We start from the raw sequence: 15,918 nt of genomic DNA, 5'->3' as shown, positions 1-15,918 counted from the left end.
TTTGTAGAAATTTTTATAAAAACATCGATCTTAAGGTAATATCGAAAAATATTTTTTTTTTAAAAAAAATAAGTATTGTAATTAATATATAAATGTTTTTTTTTTTAAAATTTGTTTTTATTCTTTTATGTTATAATAGAAACGCCAATTTTAAATTTTAAATTCTGTATTGAAAGAAAATCACTATAATATTAGGTTTAACATTGGCATAAGGCATTTAAAAAGTATAAATTATTTATTTATTAATGTAAATAATTTTAATTTGTTTTTTTCTAGAAATTGCATAATATTTACATAAAATTCATCGACAATTTAACTCAGAAAAAATAGGAAGGAAAAGTCAAATATTATATAAATTGTAATTGAGGCGAACAATGAGGCGATTATCTCCAACACTCTCTCCTCTTCCTTCTTCTTCCTCTCTCTCTCTCTCTAGATCTCTACCCTTCTTCTTCCAACCACATGGCTGCCTGCTTTGCTCCCTCGCTGTCCCTGTCTGGTAAATTTTTTCTTTTCTCTTTATCATAGTAGTTCCATGATTTGTTTCCGCATGCATATTCACATGATTGTGTGTTTGTGTTCAGTGATTGAGTAGATCGAAATTTTTTTTCCTAGTAATTATCGCCTGTTAGGTTGCATTGAAAAGCTCTGGAAACGGACGGTTTTTATGAAGCAAAATACTTCGTATTCAATGTCTCTGGAAACTTTATTAGGCATGCCCCCCGGTGATGGCTTTTGCATTTAAATTAAAACGTTGAGTTCGATAACGGTTGCTGTGTAGACGTTTCATAGTTTCGAGGTGGTTTGTTGAATGTTTGATTGTTGGTTTTTTGTCGCTCGAGAAAATTATGGACTTTTCGGATTTGTTGTGTGAATTTCTGGACGAAAATTGGAGGTGGTTATCTCGATTGGTTTATGAAATTCGATCGTTTCAAATTTTAGTTCTGTTTCTCTTTGCTTAGCTCGTTTCTGTTCACAGGGTAATCAGTTGTATTTGGGCTTAGTTCTTTTTATCGTTTTTTTCCTTCTGTGGTTAGGGGGATTGATCAAGGCCTCAGATCTCTCCTCTAAGTCCATTTCCTTTGGGCATGCACCAAAACTCTCAGTTCAGAAGTGCTTCAAAACCAACCACAAGTTATCCGTACGTGCTGAGTACAAGTACGTTATGTTGCTTTATGCAATGAACGAAGTTATTAACATCATTTTGTTTAAATGTTTTTCTCTTATTGAAGTCTCACGTCAGATATATTTTATCATGAATTATAACTGAGGTAGATATGAAAGGATTTGTTCTTATAATGTTGTACTTATATTGTTACATGATTCTGAAATTGTTTAAGATATAGCTGACTTTTTGGAGCGATTTTATTTACTAAAAATTTAAGTTAGCAAAAGAATCGTATTATACAGTTGCAATACTAATCATGTATCCTTATCAGGAAAGGGGGTGCTGGGTGAGTATAGGATTGAGCGGGCAGGGAATATATAAAATAGGAAAGGAAGGAAGAGTCTGAAAACTTCATTGCTTGATTGCTTGCTTGGATTGTTTTGTGGGTGGATTCATTGCTTGAGGATTTTTACTCTAATGCATTCATAGTAGTTTGTTATAAGTCATACCTATCTATAGTTCTAATGAGAATACAGTTTTCAAATTGAACTCTACTGCGTACCTTGAGGGATCCATCTCTAGTGAAGCATGCCTCATTTATTTCTGAGGCAAGAGCCACCTTTCTTTTCCATAGATACTCCAGCACAAGACCACCCATTTGCTTACTTTAAAGAAATTATGTTGCAGTTCTTATAAAAAAATAAATAAATAAATAAATAAAGAAATAAAAAAAGAAAAGAAATTATGTTGCAGTTGAAAATATGAACTCCTTCCTCCTTTCCCTTACCAGCGGCCCAAATTAGATGGTTGAAAAAGAGAAGTAAATTGGAAAGATTTTATTTTTTCTCCCCATCTACAAATCCTTTGTTTCAAACATGCACTATTTTATTATGTTTTAGGGAGAAAACTGTACTTTCCATTAAGAGATAGAAGGAACAATATGGAAAGAACACAAGGCACCTTGAGATGTTAAAGGAGATTTCCAGAATCTACTCTGCATTTGAGATATTCCACTACATATATAGATGTACTTTATGTTTTCAATTGTCTACAACACATAGAAATAATGGTTCATTTTATTCATTTTTTGCTCCTTGTAGTAGTTCTTCCCTCCGGATACTTGAAAGTTCAAGCTTTGGATGTTGTTTGACCTGGTTGCTCTTGCTACTAGTTTCTTAGTGTTTCACATGAATAGCAAAACTCTACTGATGAGAATAGCATCAAATTAAGAACCTAACAAGACATCCTCAAGCCATAAAGAAAATAATTTCATGAAATATCTCGATGTATATTGCGAGTTAACAAAGAGAGAAACGAGAATGGTAGTCCACTCCCAATATTTCAGGATTAACTGGTATGCCTATGGGTTAGTCTTATATATATTGACTTTGACATCTCTCTTGGATTGGTATTCTGGGGAAAAAATGGTTAACACGTCCACTTTACTTCGTCATTCTAACAATATCAAACTTCTTTGTAAATCTTTATTGTTTCTTCCCTATAGTTCTACTAGATTTTTGGACAGACAAATTCCATTCTTAAAATTTTAATTTTGTTACTTAGATGAAGATGTGTTTAATGACCCATTTGATACATTATAAAAGCAGCACATTTCTATTTACGCCAGGAATGAATTTCCAATGGTTCCTTTATTTTTTTTCCATAAGGACAGTTGGACTAATAGCTACAAGTTTGTTTTTCTGTTACAGTGATGGTGGTAGAAGTGGAGGTGGGGATTTTGTTGCTGGGTTTCTTCTTGGGGGTGCCGTATTTGGAACCTTAGCTTACGTTTTCGCACCGCAGGTGATGTCAATGTTTTGTTGTTTTGTTCTAATATCTTACATATCATCTCTGGCAAATAAGATTTTAACATTAAACATTTGGATTTCATATCATCATTGTTGTTCTGATTCAGCTAGGGTATATTTTAAATATTCACTACATGCATCTGTTTAGATGATTTCATGAAGTTAAAATGAAAATGGATAGGGGACGAATGCACTTACACTCCTTTATAGTTCTTCTAATCTTTATATGCAAATTCAGAAGGCTTATTTTTTATTTGCCCCACATATGTCATTGTTACATACGAATTTCAGAATGTGTGTCAAGTGGTTTTAATAGTTTGGAAATTCTATTTATTGCCTTTCTGCTTGTATGCACGTAATGCAGATCAGGAGATCTCTTCTAAATGAAAATGAGTACGGTTTTAAGAGGGCAAAGCGTCCAATCTACTACGATGAAGGTTTAGAGGTAATTATGATGATATACTCTTTTTTGTAGATTATTTTTTTTTTTTAGTACAATTTGGTTTCCTTTATACAAGTTAAGTTATGGCTTGGAAATCCAGTCCTTGAACTCTGATAGTTCTGTCTGTTCTATCTTTAGATTTCCAAAAATTTCAATTAGATCTCTACTTAACTTAGTTCATGGTCTGTAAAAGAGAGTATGACATAGTGTTATTTTATTAAGTTCAGTGGCTTGCTTTTTGTTTCTTCGTCTCAAATCAGCCTAGATTTGTTGAATAGGAATAAGCATATCACAGTATCATTTAGTTACAGTAGAGACTATAGACTTACCATTCAAAATTTAGGGACATAACAAATTGAGAAGTGTGTCGCCAAGGTGATGGCTAACAGATTGAGAAGGGTGCTTCCTTTGGTAATAGCATATTCTCAGGATGCTTTTATTGCTGGTACACAAATTTTAGGTCTGGCCCTTATTGAATTTTAGTCTGGCCCTTATTGCGAATGAGATTATTAAGTACAGATTTCACAATTAGGAAGGGGTCATCTTCAAGATTGACTTTGAAGAGGCATATAGCCACGTGGGTTAGAATTTCTTGTATGAAGTCCTAGCCAAAAAGGTTTCTAGGTATAAATAGAAATCTTGGATTTGGAGTTGTGTTAGATCGGTTAAGTACTCAATCCTTCCGAATGGGAGACCGAAGGGTAGGATTTGTGCTTCAAGAGGGTTTCAGCAGGAATCCTCTTTCATGTTCTCGTGGTGGATGTTTTGAGTAGGATCTTTTTGTGAGAGGTTGAATATAATGCTATCGAGGGTTTTAAAGTCGGGAAGGATAAGTCGCCCCTCTCTCATCTCTAGTTTGCTGATGATACTACCTTTTTTTGCTCAGGTAATGAAGAGTCGTTCTTCAATCTGAATAAGTTTTTAGCTTTCTTTGAACCCATTTATGGTTGAAGATTAATAGAGGTAAGTGTCAATGGTTGGGTTTGAATTGTGAGCCGCGGAAGATGAGTAGGTGGGCTGCCTTGGTTGGATGTGAAGTTGGTTGGTTTCCTTCCTCTTACCTTCATCCCCCACTTGGGCATAATCCTAGACCTATCTGGTTCTGTGACCTTGTTGTGGGTAAGGTTCATAGGAGGCTTTCATCTTGGAATACGAGTTCCTTCTTGGAAGGTACTAGACTAACTCTAATTCAATGTGTCTCGAGTGAGATTCCAATTTATTTCTTTTCTCTTTTTAGGGTCCTCGTGTATGTGACTGAGGGTCTCGAGAAGCATATAAGGGATTTCCTTTTGAGTGGACCTTGTATGGAGGTCATATAGAAACCCCTGGAAAGACATTGCTGAGGAGTACACCTTTTCCTGCTTTGTTCATTGTTCTGTGGGGATGGAAGAGAGTTTTTGGTCAGAAGATAAGTGGTTCGGAGATAGATCCCACTGCTTTGTGTTTCCTCATCTTTATCATTTATTTATGATGAATAATCATTTGATAGCCGATTTTCTATCACATCCTTGGTATTTTCCCTCGCCTTTGTTGGGCTTCCAGCATCCTTTGTCCAATATGGGGGAAACGTTGGACATTGTCGACCTCCCTTCTTTGTTGGGGGAATTCCGTTGTTTTTTGAGGAGGGATGCTTATTGTTGGAGACCTAGCCCGACCTGAGGTTTTTCATGTAGGTCCTTTGTTAATTTGCATGGTTAATCCCTCTTCCTCCTCTCCTTCGAGGATTTTGTTTTTGCCTCATTGTGGAAGGTGAAAATCTCAAAGAAGGTTAAGTATTTTGCTCGGTATGTTATTCACGGTAGAGTTAATACCTTAGATAGGATGGTGAGGAAGTTTCCTACCTTGGTGGGACATTCCTTATAAGAGATTTATTAGGGTCTTGATCACATGCTTTGGAGCTGCAATTTAGCTTATGATGTTTGGGGTCGGTTCTTTGTAGAGTTTGGTCTTGCTCTTGCTACACAGAGTTATTGTAGAACGATGATCAAGGAGTTTATCCTTCATCCTCCCTTTCGCGAGACGAAAGTTTCTGACAAGCTGGGGTGTAAAAAAACATGTGGAGGCTGTGGGGACAATAGAATCTTTTGAGGGCTTGAGAGGTCTCCTTGTGACCTTTGACCCCCTTAAGATTTTATGTTTCTCTTTGAGCTTTGGTGACAAAACTTCTTCATAACTTATCTTTTATGTCTTATTTTGTTTGATTGGAGGCCTTTCATGTAGGTTCCCTCATTTTGTATGCTCTTGTATTCTTTTATTCTTTCTGAATAAAAGCTCGGTTTCTTATTAAAAAGATAAGGAACATAACTGATTTTGTAACTTCATCAATGTTTAATATCTTAATAAACCCTAATTTTTCTGAGAAGCAGAAAACCAGAGAGACGTTGAATGCAAAAATAGGGCAATTGAATTCTGCCATTGACAATGTATCTTCACGTCTGAGAGGTGGAAAGAACACTCCAAATGTGCCAGTTGAAGCTGATCCTGAGGTTGAAGCTACCTTTTAAATTCCTGCTTAAACATGGACTGCTCAAGGTTTGAAGTTTGTACATCTTAGACACCATATCATCTCATCTGACAATTTGCCTCAATTTTTATTCCAAAGTTTTTTGGATTTGATCAAAATGAGAATTGGATGTTGCAGTTTCATTGTTGGAATGTTCTTTAAGGTTATTACCACTTTTAGAACTTTTTAAATCACTACTGAATTCCAATGTAGTTTTTGTTGTCCATATTAATATAAGAACATAGTCTAAATAGCCAAATTTTGTCATACATTTTATAAAATGGCCATTAGTTTCATAAATTGTAAATTTGTCTACTCAAAGGAAGATTTCAAGTAAGTGGCAACCAAGGAATTGACTATTTTAAATAGTATAGAATGTGTTTTTTTTTTTTTTTTTTTTTTTTTTTTTTTTTTTTTTTTTTTAACTTAATCTTCAAAATTGCCTAAGATGAAAATAATCCAATATAGTTTCTACATCTATAGATTGCATACCTATAACACATGGATAATGTAAAAATAATGAATAAAAATAAATAATAAAAAAAGTAAATAGGAGTGACGATAGACTCACATAAACACGTTCACTACCAGCCTTGGCATTGGTTGCAATTTGAACATTGATCTATCTTTATGCCTCCTAGCCGTTAGCCTTGACACTGAGTTGCAATTTGAACAGTGATCTATCTTTATGCTTTCTAACCTTTATACAATTTGAATCAGCCACTAGAAAGACCAAGTGGGGAGGGGCACCCCGTAATTTGAACAGTGATCTATCTTTATGCTTCCTAACAGTTATACCCCCGTGTAATTGAACAATCTTTATACTTCCTAACAGTTATACCCCATGTAATTGAACAATCTTTATGCTTCCTAACAATTATATAATTTGAATCAGTTGCCACCATAAAGACCAATTGGGGAGGGGCACCCCTAGTGCTAGGATAATTTCTAACTATATTAGGAGGGGAAGGAGATCATCAATTAAAAACTAAATATTTATAACAAAATAATCTCGGGAAGAAATACATAATAAAATAAATGAAATTTGAAACCGTCATGTGCTATTGACGATTTTTTTTGAAAAGGTTAAATATTAAGAATACTTAATATGTAACTTTCTGTTGAGGGTTACGACCTTTTTTGAAAATGTTGAATATTAAGAATACCTCGTATGTAACTTTCGGGTGAAGATTAAATGTATATATACAATTCAAAACCTAAAACGTATAAATGTGCTAATTTTTTTAAGGTACACATGTAGGATGTAGGAGTCTTTGGTAGGCTTTGCCCCAACTAGGAATTGACTTTGTAAACTCGAGGCGCTATGAAAGTGCCAATTCCATGAGGTACATGTGTGTGAAGAGACTTGGTGGGCCTTACTTCAATTAATGGGAATTGACACCGAGCTAGAGAAGTCAAGCCATTTTGACACACAATCGTCACGATAAAAATACAATACAGGAAATTGCCACAATCATATCATTTCACATGTCAAATAGTACATACATGAGGTCCCATAACTAGCTTTTTAATAACGCATGGACAATTATCATTTAAATTCATACAACATGATATACAATAATTATATACCGCTAATCTATACTTAAGGTCGTCCTACTTACATCAATTACAAAAATCTGCTATGAAAAGTCTCTTTCACCCGTCCCTTGTTGGCTCACAGATTTTTTGTTCATTTCCTAGAAACACCCCAAATCAATACTAGTTAGAAATAGACTCAAATGAAAGGATAGAAAACCAAAACCAAACGGAACTAGATGAACTGAACTAAATCGAGTTGAACCAAATTGATTGAACCATTATAACTAATTTCAACACACAATCAATGTGCAAACTCGAAGGATGTGATTGGAAGGGTACTTCCTTCTTGCATGTACTGCCTTCTTATGTACCAAAATCGATCTTGGTCGGGATAGTATCTTAAGACTACTATTACTTTTTATCCTTTCGTTATATTGTTATATGCTTCACTATTTGTTTCCCGAAGCTTATTTAATGTAGTGGTCTTATTATCGTTTCGAACTGAGTTTAACTCTTTACTTAAAGGCCATATCATTAGCTCTATGAGCTTAACCCTATATTTAAGTTCGTATTATTACTATTAAGACATTTTCTTAATCAAATCAAGTCCTATACATGCAAGGAGTAACCTTCGACTATTAAGACACTATCCTAATCAACGCACATATGGTGCAAGGAGTGACCTTGCAATTATTAGGACACCCCTGAACAAAAGTTCTAATTAACTACTTATCTCGATTCAAACTTAGTATAAGCGAAATCAGTATCTCAAAATCTCTAAGTTTGAAAAACGATAAAAAGGTGAAACTGGCCAAACTAAGATAAATCGGTCCAAATGGATTGGTCCAACCGAGTCCGTTCATCCCTACACTTACGCATGTCTCCAGCTCGACATCTCATCCATTGGAGATAATTTCTTTTTCCTGTTTTGTACTCATGAAGACGATTTTAATGAAAAGATAAGTTTTTTTTGTTCTTCATATTTTTAAGCCAAAAACTGACTTCCTACTCCGACGAGTTTAATCGATATCTACCGTGGTTCTTCTCCAAAATTGTCTCCACAATTCAATTATCAATTGTTTATGAACGAAAACCCTTAATTAGTTCTCACAAACTCCGTCCAAATCTTCACGAAAATTCTTCGATTTCCTTTCAATTTTTCCTCCTAAGTCATCCTAAAACATAGAAAACACGCACCTCATCTTCATTTTACCACATTCTTTTTCATCGATGGTCCAATCCAGTGAGTGATCGTCGAAGGTGGAAGGGGCACGATCGACCGCAAAGAGCGAGACCGAATGTTAGGGAGGCCACAATCAGGTCTCGCTATTTGCCCAAATGTTATTTTAAATGGACGATAAAATTAAAAGTAAAAAATGAGATAGACCATAAGTTTTAATGTAATAGCCACCACCAATATCACAAGTCAAGTTCTACTTAATTATTTTATTCGAGTTTTTTGTCCATCAAATGGTAAAGATTTGAATCTCAAACACTATTTCTTCTTCAAAATCCACTTGAGTGCTCTTATGCTCGTTGTCCGTGGATTTCTCCTGAATAAGACGTGTGAGGTGCCCTATGCATGTGGCCAAGCTATCATAAACATGATAGAACCCTATTGAATATGTGGTACTTCGCATACAACTTGCAACACACGAAAGTTTCTAGCATTAACTTCCAGACGTTTAAAATTCTCACTATCTTTCAAGTGTTTCAACACTTTCATCATTAAATTAATTGTTAGGGTGTTTAAAAAATTCAATGACCTGAAAAAACCCAATCAACCTAACCTAAACCGTACCGTTTGAATTGGGTTACGAACATTTTAAAATCGTCCCTTCAATTTCAACACACTATTAATACAACTTTATTTTAATTTTCAAAATTAAAAATAAGTTCACACAAGATCCACGAAAATTGGGCCAAAGTTGGTTTCACATTTATGAGTTTGGAAAGTACAATAATAATAATAATAATAATAATAATAAATAATAATTGAGTATATAATGGAAAGAAAAAAGAATAAGCAGGGCTACTGTTTTAGCAGGTCACCTTTGTGGTTGATAAATGTCTTTTTCTCCCTTTTATTAATACCGGTATTTACCGGTTGAGTTTGTATATGATGACGACATAATCACGTGTCACATCTACAAAGCATTCATATCCATCCCACTTGCTTTCTCATTTTTCATATTTATTAATTAAAATAAGAGAAAATAGTACCATTTAATTTCACTTTATTAATACATAAAATAATCTTAAATTAAGCCTCAATTAGTTTATTATCCTGCAATTTATTTTTAAAATTGTATCTATCATTTTTTAATTATTTCTCTATAATGGGTTTGGAAAACATTTCAATTCTCAATCAAATTATTTTTTTTTTTAATTTTCAAAACTTAACTTAATTTTTGAAAATTTAAGTTAAGAAAAACAAAATGATTTGGGAACGGAGTTTAAATAAAAAGGAAATAATTATGTTTTAAATTTTAAACAGGTTTATTAGAACGGAGTTTAAATAAAAAGGAAATAATTATGTTTTAAATTTTAAACATGTTTATTAGATAAATGTGAGTTAATTTAGCACAAAGAAAAATATAAATGGCTAAAGAAAGTAATTTAAATGTAATGCTACTTTAATTATTTCAATTAAATTCTTACAAATCAGATAAACATTTAACATTGAATATACACAACCATATCATTATTCTTTTATTTTGCCCACCTCTATTTTTTCTCTCTTAATTTAATTTGTGTTTAATTATTAAATTACAATAAAAATACTTTTTTTTTTATTTTTTATTTTATGCACTCTACATCACAGAGCTGTAACTTTCACAGCAACGGCCTCCGTTGACCGTTGGAGGCCAAACTCCAAAGGCTCAGATGCTGCAATGATAGAAATAATCTGGGTTTCTGTGTCGGTGGCTGTGGGGGGGTATTTTCGTCATTTTAAGTGTTTTAATTTAATGCTTTTCTTTTTTGAAAAAATAAATATTTAGAATTCTAAGAGGAGTCCTCCCATCGGAGACCTGTGGGGAGTTCCCTTCCTTCTCTTGGCGGTTCTGTGAATCGCCGCCGTTGGCGGTGGCGTCGACGGCGAGAAGCTTTGGATTTTGCTCCTAAGTCTTCTTCTGTTGTTGCTCTTTGTAGTCTTTGATTTCTCTGTGTCAGAGCTTTCGTTTTCCACCACTTGGACCCTTTTGTCCAAACTCTTTGATGTGCCAATTAACTGCATTTATGACAAATAAATTCCGTTAAAATTGTCAAACCAATATAGTTCAATCCTTCCAATAATCATACGTTAGATCATCTACCACAGTTAAAAGCTACTAAATATTTGTGTTTTAATGTAAATTTTTATATTTAAATTTATTTTTCATTCATTTGACCAACTTAATTAATCTTTAATTACACCATGATTTTGATATCAAATTTATATTTTTATTATATCTCTATAGATTTATAAGTTTTTACTTCATAGGGTAGATTTTGTAATTTTCTTCAACACATTTGAGCATGTCGTAATCTTTTTTTTTTTTTGTTTTTTTTTTAAATTAGTTTCTTCATAATAGTTACGCCAAATACATAATAAAAACATCATTTTAGACAACTCAAAAGTAATCCGATTAGTTAAGACACATATCATCTACTAAATCTTAGAGATTTAGATGCTATCCAATATTAAACTAAAAGAAAATCACACTATTTATAAATAGATTATGAAACGAACTAGAACGTGACCTAAAATTATAAGATTGAAGTGGACGCTTAAATTTCAGAAATGAGGAGCATAAAGAGAGGTGATTTTGCAGAGTAGATGAACCATAACTTGCAATTAAATAAGGAAAGGTGGGAAGAAAAACCTTGCAACCAAGAGAGCAGAAATGGAAAGAATCAAGGAGGGCACGGCGGCAGACATGGCAGGTATTGGTGAGAGCTTTGGCAGGGCGTGGCTGAGGGCGCTCGTTCAAGAACACAATCCTGGCACTGTTAATGATGTAAGTCTGAACTCCTGTTATGTCCACAAATCTCTGTATCTCAGACACTCTTATCACATCATGGTAGGATGATCTTCTTATCTATATATAATACATAATGATTCTATTTTAGCTCATATTAGAACAACATTAACAAAATGAGCAAAGTTCTAACTCAATGTACTTGTTAGATCCAATTTGATATCCAAATGAAAACTTAAACGTGTTTTTTACGAGACTTTGAAGTTGTTTGGTCTCCTGAAAACATTTTTTATTTTTTCAATCAAAAGTAATTTTCTAAAATCTACCAACCATACCAAACTTGGGTTTTAGCATTTGAAAGGGAAAAATAAAACAATAAAATAGCGAAATAAAGATAAAGATAGAGAGAGTCTTCACAGTTTATATAGTTATGATTTGGCATCTTGTTGCTTTTAGTAGGTAACAAACAGTAATTTCCAAATTTGCTTCATCCAAAAATTAAGAAAACTAAATGAGTATTTCCAATAATTAGAAGTTTAAACATAAATTTCAGCCAATCCAATAATGAACAAGTTCTTCATGATGACGAAGATGAACAGAATTCGATCGAAGAATCAAAGAATCTAGAGAAAAGAAGAACAGGAAGTACCTGAATGGCTCTGTGATCTTTATGAGAATTAAGGCAGAGCGAACAGAGAGCTCCGTTCACACAATCCAAGCAATACATATTGCATTCGCTTTTGTGCGAATCGGCGTGGTGATTGCATTGGACGAAGAAGCTCGTGCTGAGAAGAGGTTCCAGCCATGGCGGCCATTCGATTTCTCCTTCTCCTTCTTCTTCTTCTTCCTCTTCTCCTTTCTCCTCGTTCTCACCGTCTTCACCGATTCGCTCCTAATTCAACACAGAACCACAAGAAATTTCAGAAAAGGAAACAGAAAGAGCGGAATCGATCAGAGAATCCGGAAACGGAATCGATTTCATTCAATCGAATGCTCACCATGATTTTTCTCTATTGCGGCTGGATTTTTGTAGTCGATCACATCTACGGCGGGTTGAACTGCGGCCGTTAGCAAATCGGAGATTGGAGGTTGTTTTCTGGCTCTCCGATCACTTTTTCTCTCTGTGGAATTTTCTGGGAGAAAGTGAGAGAGAATATGAAGAGAAAAAGGTAGGGCTATGGAGAAAAATGCCTTTCAGCTTTGGTTGGTGCTGCCGAATCTCCCTCTATCTTTTTGCTTCAAAGCCTAACCCCGAACCTCACTCCGACCCCAAACCAAAACGGGACCCGTTTACTTCAAGCAACTCACCACTATTTATTATTATTTTTTTTTCATCAAAATTAGAAGAATTCGTATAACTAGATTTTTTTTTTTAATTTTTTAAAAATCGAAAATTGATTTAATTTGTCAATTGACATTTTTGGTCTTATAGTGGAAGTTAGAAATATGTGACTTTTAAATATTTAATATTTGAATTTTATGAGATTTTAATTATCACTATATGGTTGATAAATAAAATTTTTTAAATAATTAAAAAAAAAAAAACAACCCAACAACCTGACTCAATCCAACTCGAAAATAGAGGGTTGGTTTGGGTTAGAAATTTTATTTCGGTTGCAAGTTAACTCGACCCTTTCCAGCCCAACCCATATACATCCTAATCAAAGTTTTAGTAAACCATTATATTATAGAATTTTATTAAAAACATATCAAAACTATCACTTGCCATAATAACCTAAGGAAGTGATTTAATTAGCTTACTTCTCAACTAAGAAATATTAATTTTTTTGGACAACGTGTTCGAGTTAATCTCATTTACGTATAATTAACTAAATAAAACGTTATTAAGAAATTTAATCCTATTTTTACGTTCTATCTTGATTGATCGGGAATCACTTTATAATTTATAATCATTTTTAAATTGGTTTACGAGAATGATTATTAATGAATAACTTATAATTTAACCTTCTCCATTCTACTGTTCGAAAAAGCTTGTTTGAGATAGAAGAACTTAGTTTATAATTAAATTATTAAAAATTTATTAATTCGAGAATCAATAAATAAAAAATTAAATATCGGTTGTCTGAGGTCTCTTTCTTTGATCATGTGGTGTCAAGAGATGGGGTTCATAGACCCATCTAAGAAAATTTGTTACACTACTATTACTAAAGTACATCTTGGGATTGAAAAGATATTTTAGATATTTTATGCAAGACTTTTTTCAAGATAGACTCGTTATTACCACAGTTGACTCGAAATGGAAATCTGTTTGTGTAGAACGAGTCATGTGAGGTGAGTTTTCAAGATCTCAAACGTAGGCTTGTTTCAGCCCCAGTGCTCATACCAATCCTTGGAGAAGGAAGTTCATGGTCTATAGGGATGTTAGTATAGATTTCGAGAAGCAAAAGGTATGAAATGTTTGAAAATATTTGTGCTATTACTGAAACTGATAACTTAAACGTGAGACCTCATGCATGTTGTATGCTTGCATAGTCATGGATTACTTATTCAGGTATGTATCGTACATATGTGTATACTCACAATATATTATTTTTGTCTCTCTTTTTGCCTAATTTCATCTACATGAGTGTGCGTTCATCCATAGTTAATGCATACATATCTAGTAATTGAAAAGCATTTAAAGTCATGGATTGAATGGTTAAGTCAGACTAGTTAGACTAGTTCAATTGAATCGAATCGTTGGCAGTTGATCGAAGGGTTGCCTATTGACCAAGTCGAGTTGAGCTAAGCCATACGCGATCGAGCTAAGCTGCACGCACAGACGCGAGCCACACGACTGACCTGCCGGGCTGGGTGAACTGAATGGGCTGAGTTGAGTTTTAGAGTTGGGCTGATTAGGCTTGGGCTGAAGCTGAAGGCTACTGAGTTAGATGAATTAGACCGTGGGTTTGGACGTTTGTCTATTTGAATTGATTTTTAGTACAATATATATGATTTCATGCACTATGGAAAAAGATATTTGCATATAAAGTAGGGCAAAAATCTAGAAATTTATCGATCGAGGTCGAACGAAACTCCATCTTTTGAATGGTTTCTCTCCTAGACCTCTTCATGAGACTCGTTCAAAATAGCCTTTTAGCTCATATCGAACCATTTACAAAAGCTATTATTCCTCAGAAACCACAAATTTAAAGCTAGACTTATATCGTTCGACATCCGTAGGACTTCCATGAAGGATGCTCGACCAGAAAACATCTCCAGGTCATCGGGTCGGAAGCCCCTAGGAGGTTATTTATTATTTTTTTTTCGAACTCACTCCTTTTTTTTTTCTTTTCTTCATCCTAATCTCTTTAGTTAGTCAAATGTCTAAAATACCCCTTGTGTTGACTTTGACTTTTTTTTCCCTCTCGGAATATTTTAAACATTTTTCTCTTTCTAGTAGGAGAATTCGTACTTGTTACAATATTTTAGTCTTAATTATTAGTATTTTTAGAAAAAAAAATTATTCTTACTTTAAACATTTATATTTAAAATATTTTAAAATATTGAAAGTCGGGTAAAAGCTAAATTAAAATTTATGGATAAAATTGAAACGCTATAAGTTTGTGCCTTATGATTTGTTAGAATAATCGGTGTCATGTGAACTAGATTATTAAACTACATGGGCAAGAAATGGGTTAGCACTATGTTAAATGTTCTATGAAAGAACCAAAATAGTTTGCTTATAAAAAATTGAAATACTAAAATAAAACAATAAATATTTCACGTAGTTGGAAAACGCTAAATTAGAGGAGGAACAATGACTTAAGAATTGACTCGATACGTGCAACCTCATGGAGTTGCTGCTTGAGTTATTATAGAATAAGAGGCGACTTTGTTAGGATTGCACAACAACGCACACACTCAATTTAGATGGAAACGAAAAGAAGTAGAAAGAAAATGCAATGAGGAATATTGGCTAAAGGTTTATATTTATGACTTTAGAATGTACGAGATAATTCATAGAACATCTTCACAGCACTGACTAAGGATATATATATATATATCCCTATTGGCTCTTCTGTGTTTTGTCTTTGAATGATCACCAATTGTATTGACATTTTGAGTATCTGTAGAAAGAATATTCTCGTGCTGCTTCTTGCCCAATTATTCGAGATAGTTTGTCATCCATATCATCTTTTTTCCAACTTCAGCTATTACCAGATACTCAGCCTAAGTAGATGAAAGAGCAACACATTTATGAAGCCTAGACATTCCATCATCCATGGCTTGCTCCCACTTGGTTGTATCCTCCAACTGTAGGGCCTCATCGAAGGGATCTAGTTCTCCTTCATCAGTTAGCAGCAACAAATAATGTAATGAAGGTACATACCTATCTAGTACTCTAGTAGTTCTGGATGATCTTTTCAACACCTGTTCAGGTGTAACTTGCTCCACCTCTGGTACCTCAGCAACAGTCTCAGGAGTTTTTTGAGTATCTGCTACAATATCACTAAGTAAATTTTTCGCAACTCAACCTCAACTTTCACTTTCTTCGTTGTCCCAGAACCTTTATTCTTTATGTTCTTGTATAGGATATTTTTATTAAAAGTCAC

The 15,918-nt window shown here is 33.9% G+C and overlaps 2 protein-coding genes across 2 annotated transcripts; one reads left to right on the top strand and one right to left on the bottom strand.

The window, feature by feature from the left end:
• Positions 1 to 337: 337 nt before the first annotated feature.
• On the top strand, positions 338 to 6,004 carry LOC111796133 (uncharacterized). Its single transcript, XM_023678842.2, has 5 exons — positions 338 to 499; positions 1,038 to 1,158; positions 2,818 to 2,911; positions 3,281 to 3,361; positions 5,725 to 6,004. Exons 1-5 carry the CDS (start codon positions 463 to 465, stop codon positions 5,860 to 5,862), a joined length of 471 nt encoding a protein of 156 aa, XP_023534610.1. The 5' UTR covers positions 338 to 462; the 3' UTR covers positions 5,863 to 6,004.
• A 4,011-nt stretch (positions 6,005 to 10,015) lies between these two features.
• LOC111794643 (protein RGF1 INDUCIBLE TRANSCRIPTION FACTOR 1) lies at positions 10,016 to 12,605 on the bottom strand. Its single transcript, XM_023676732.2, has 4 exons — positions 12,361 to 12,605; positions 12,012 to 12,254; positions 11,267 to 11,482; positions 10,016 to 10,632 (listed from the first exon to the last, which is right to left on the bottom strand). Exons 1-4 carry the CDS (start codon positions 12,361 to 12,363, stop codon positions 10,399 to 10,401), a joined length of 696 nt encoding a protein of 231 aa, XP_023532500.2. The 5' UTR covers positions 12,364 to 12,605; the 3' UTR covers positions 10,016 to 10,398.
• Between the last annotated feature and the right edge of the window lie 3,313 nt (positions 12,606 to 15,918).

Source organism: Cucurbita pepo, chromosome 5 (genome assembly GCF_057944985.1).
Source record: "Cucurbita pepo subsp. pepo isolate OVF chromosome 5, ASM5794498v1, whole genome shotgun sequence".
Lineage (NCBI taxonomy): Eukaryota > Viridiplantae > Streptophyta > Magnoliopsida > Cucurbitales > Cucurbitaceae > Cucurbita > Cucurbita pepo.
The sequence above is the reverse complement of the archived record's forward strand: the minus strand, read 5'-3'. Positions and strand labels throughout refer to the sequence as shown.

What these genes read in the sequence shown, in the direction of transcription:
- LOC111794643 (XM_023676732.2), bottom strand. An exon ending in AAGATCACAGAGCCATTCAG is followed by an intron (nt 11,483 to 12,011) that starts GTACTTCCTGTT and finishes TATTATATATAG; the next exon opens with ATAAGAAGATCATCCTACCA. An exon ending in TCTGCTCTCTTGGTTGCAAG is followed by an intron (nt 10,633 to 11,266) that starts GTTTTTCTTCCC and finishes TCATAAATGCAG; the next exon opens with TTAATTGGCACATCAAAGAG.
- LOC111796133 (XM_023678842.2), top strand. Translation starts at nt 463, where the DNA reads ATGGCTGCCTGCTTTGCTCCCTCGCTGTCCCTGTCTG. An exon ending in TCCCTCGCTGTCCCTGTCTG is followed by an intron (nt 500 to 1,037) that starts GTAAATTTTTTC and finishes TTCTGTGGTTAG; the next exon opens with GGGGATTGATCAAGGCCTCA. An exon ending in CTTACGTTTTCGCACCGCAG is followed by an intron (nt 2,912 to 3,280) that starts GTGATGTCAATG and finishes CACGTAATGCAG; the next exon opens with ATCAGGAGATCTCTTCTAAA.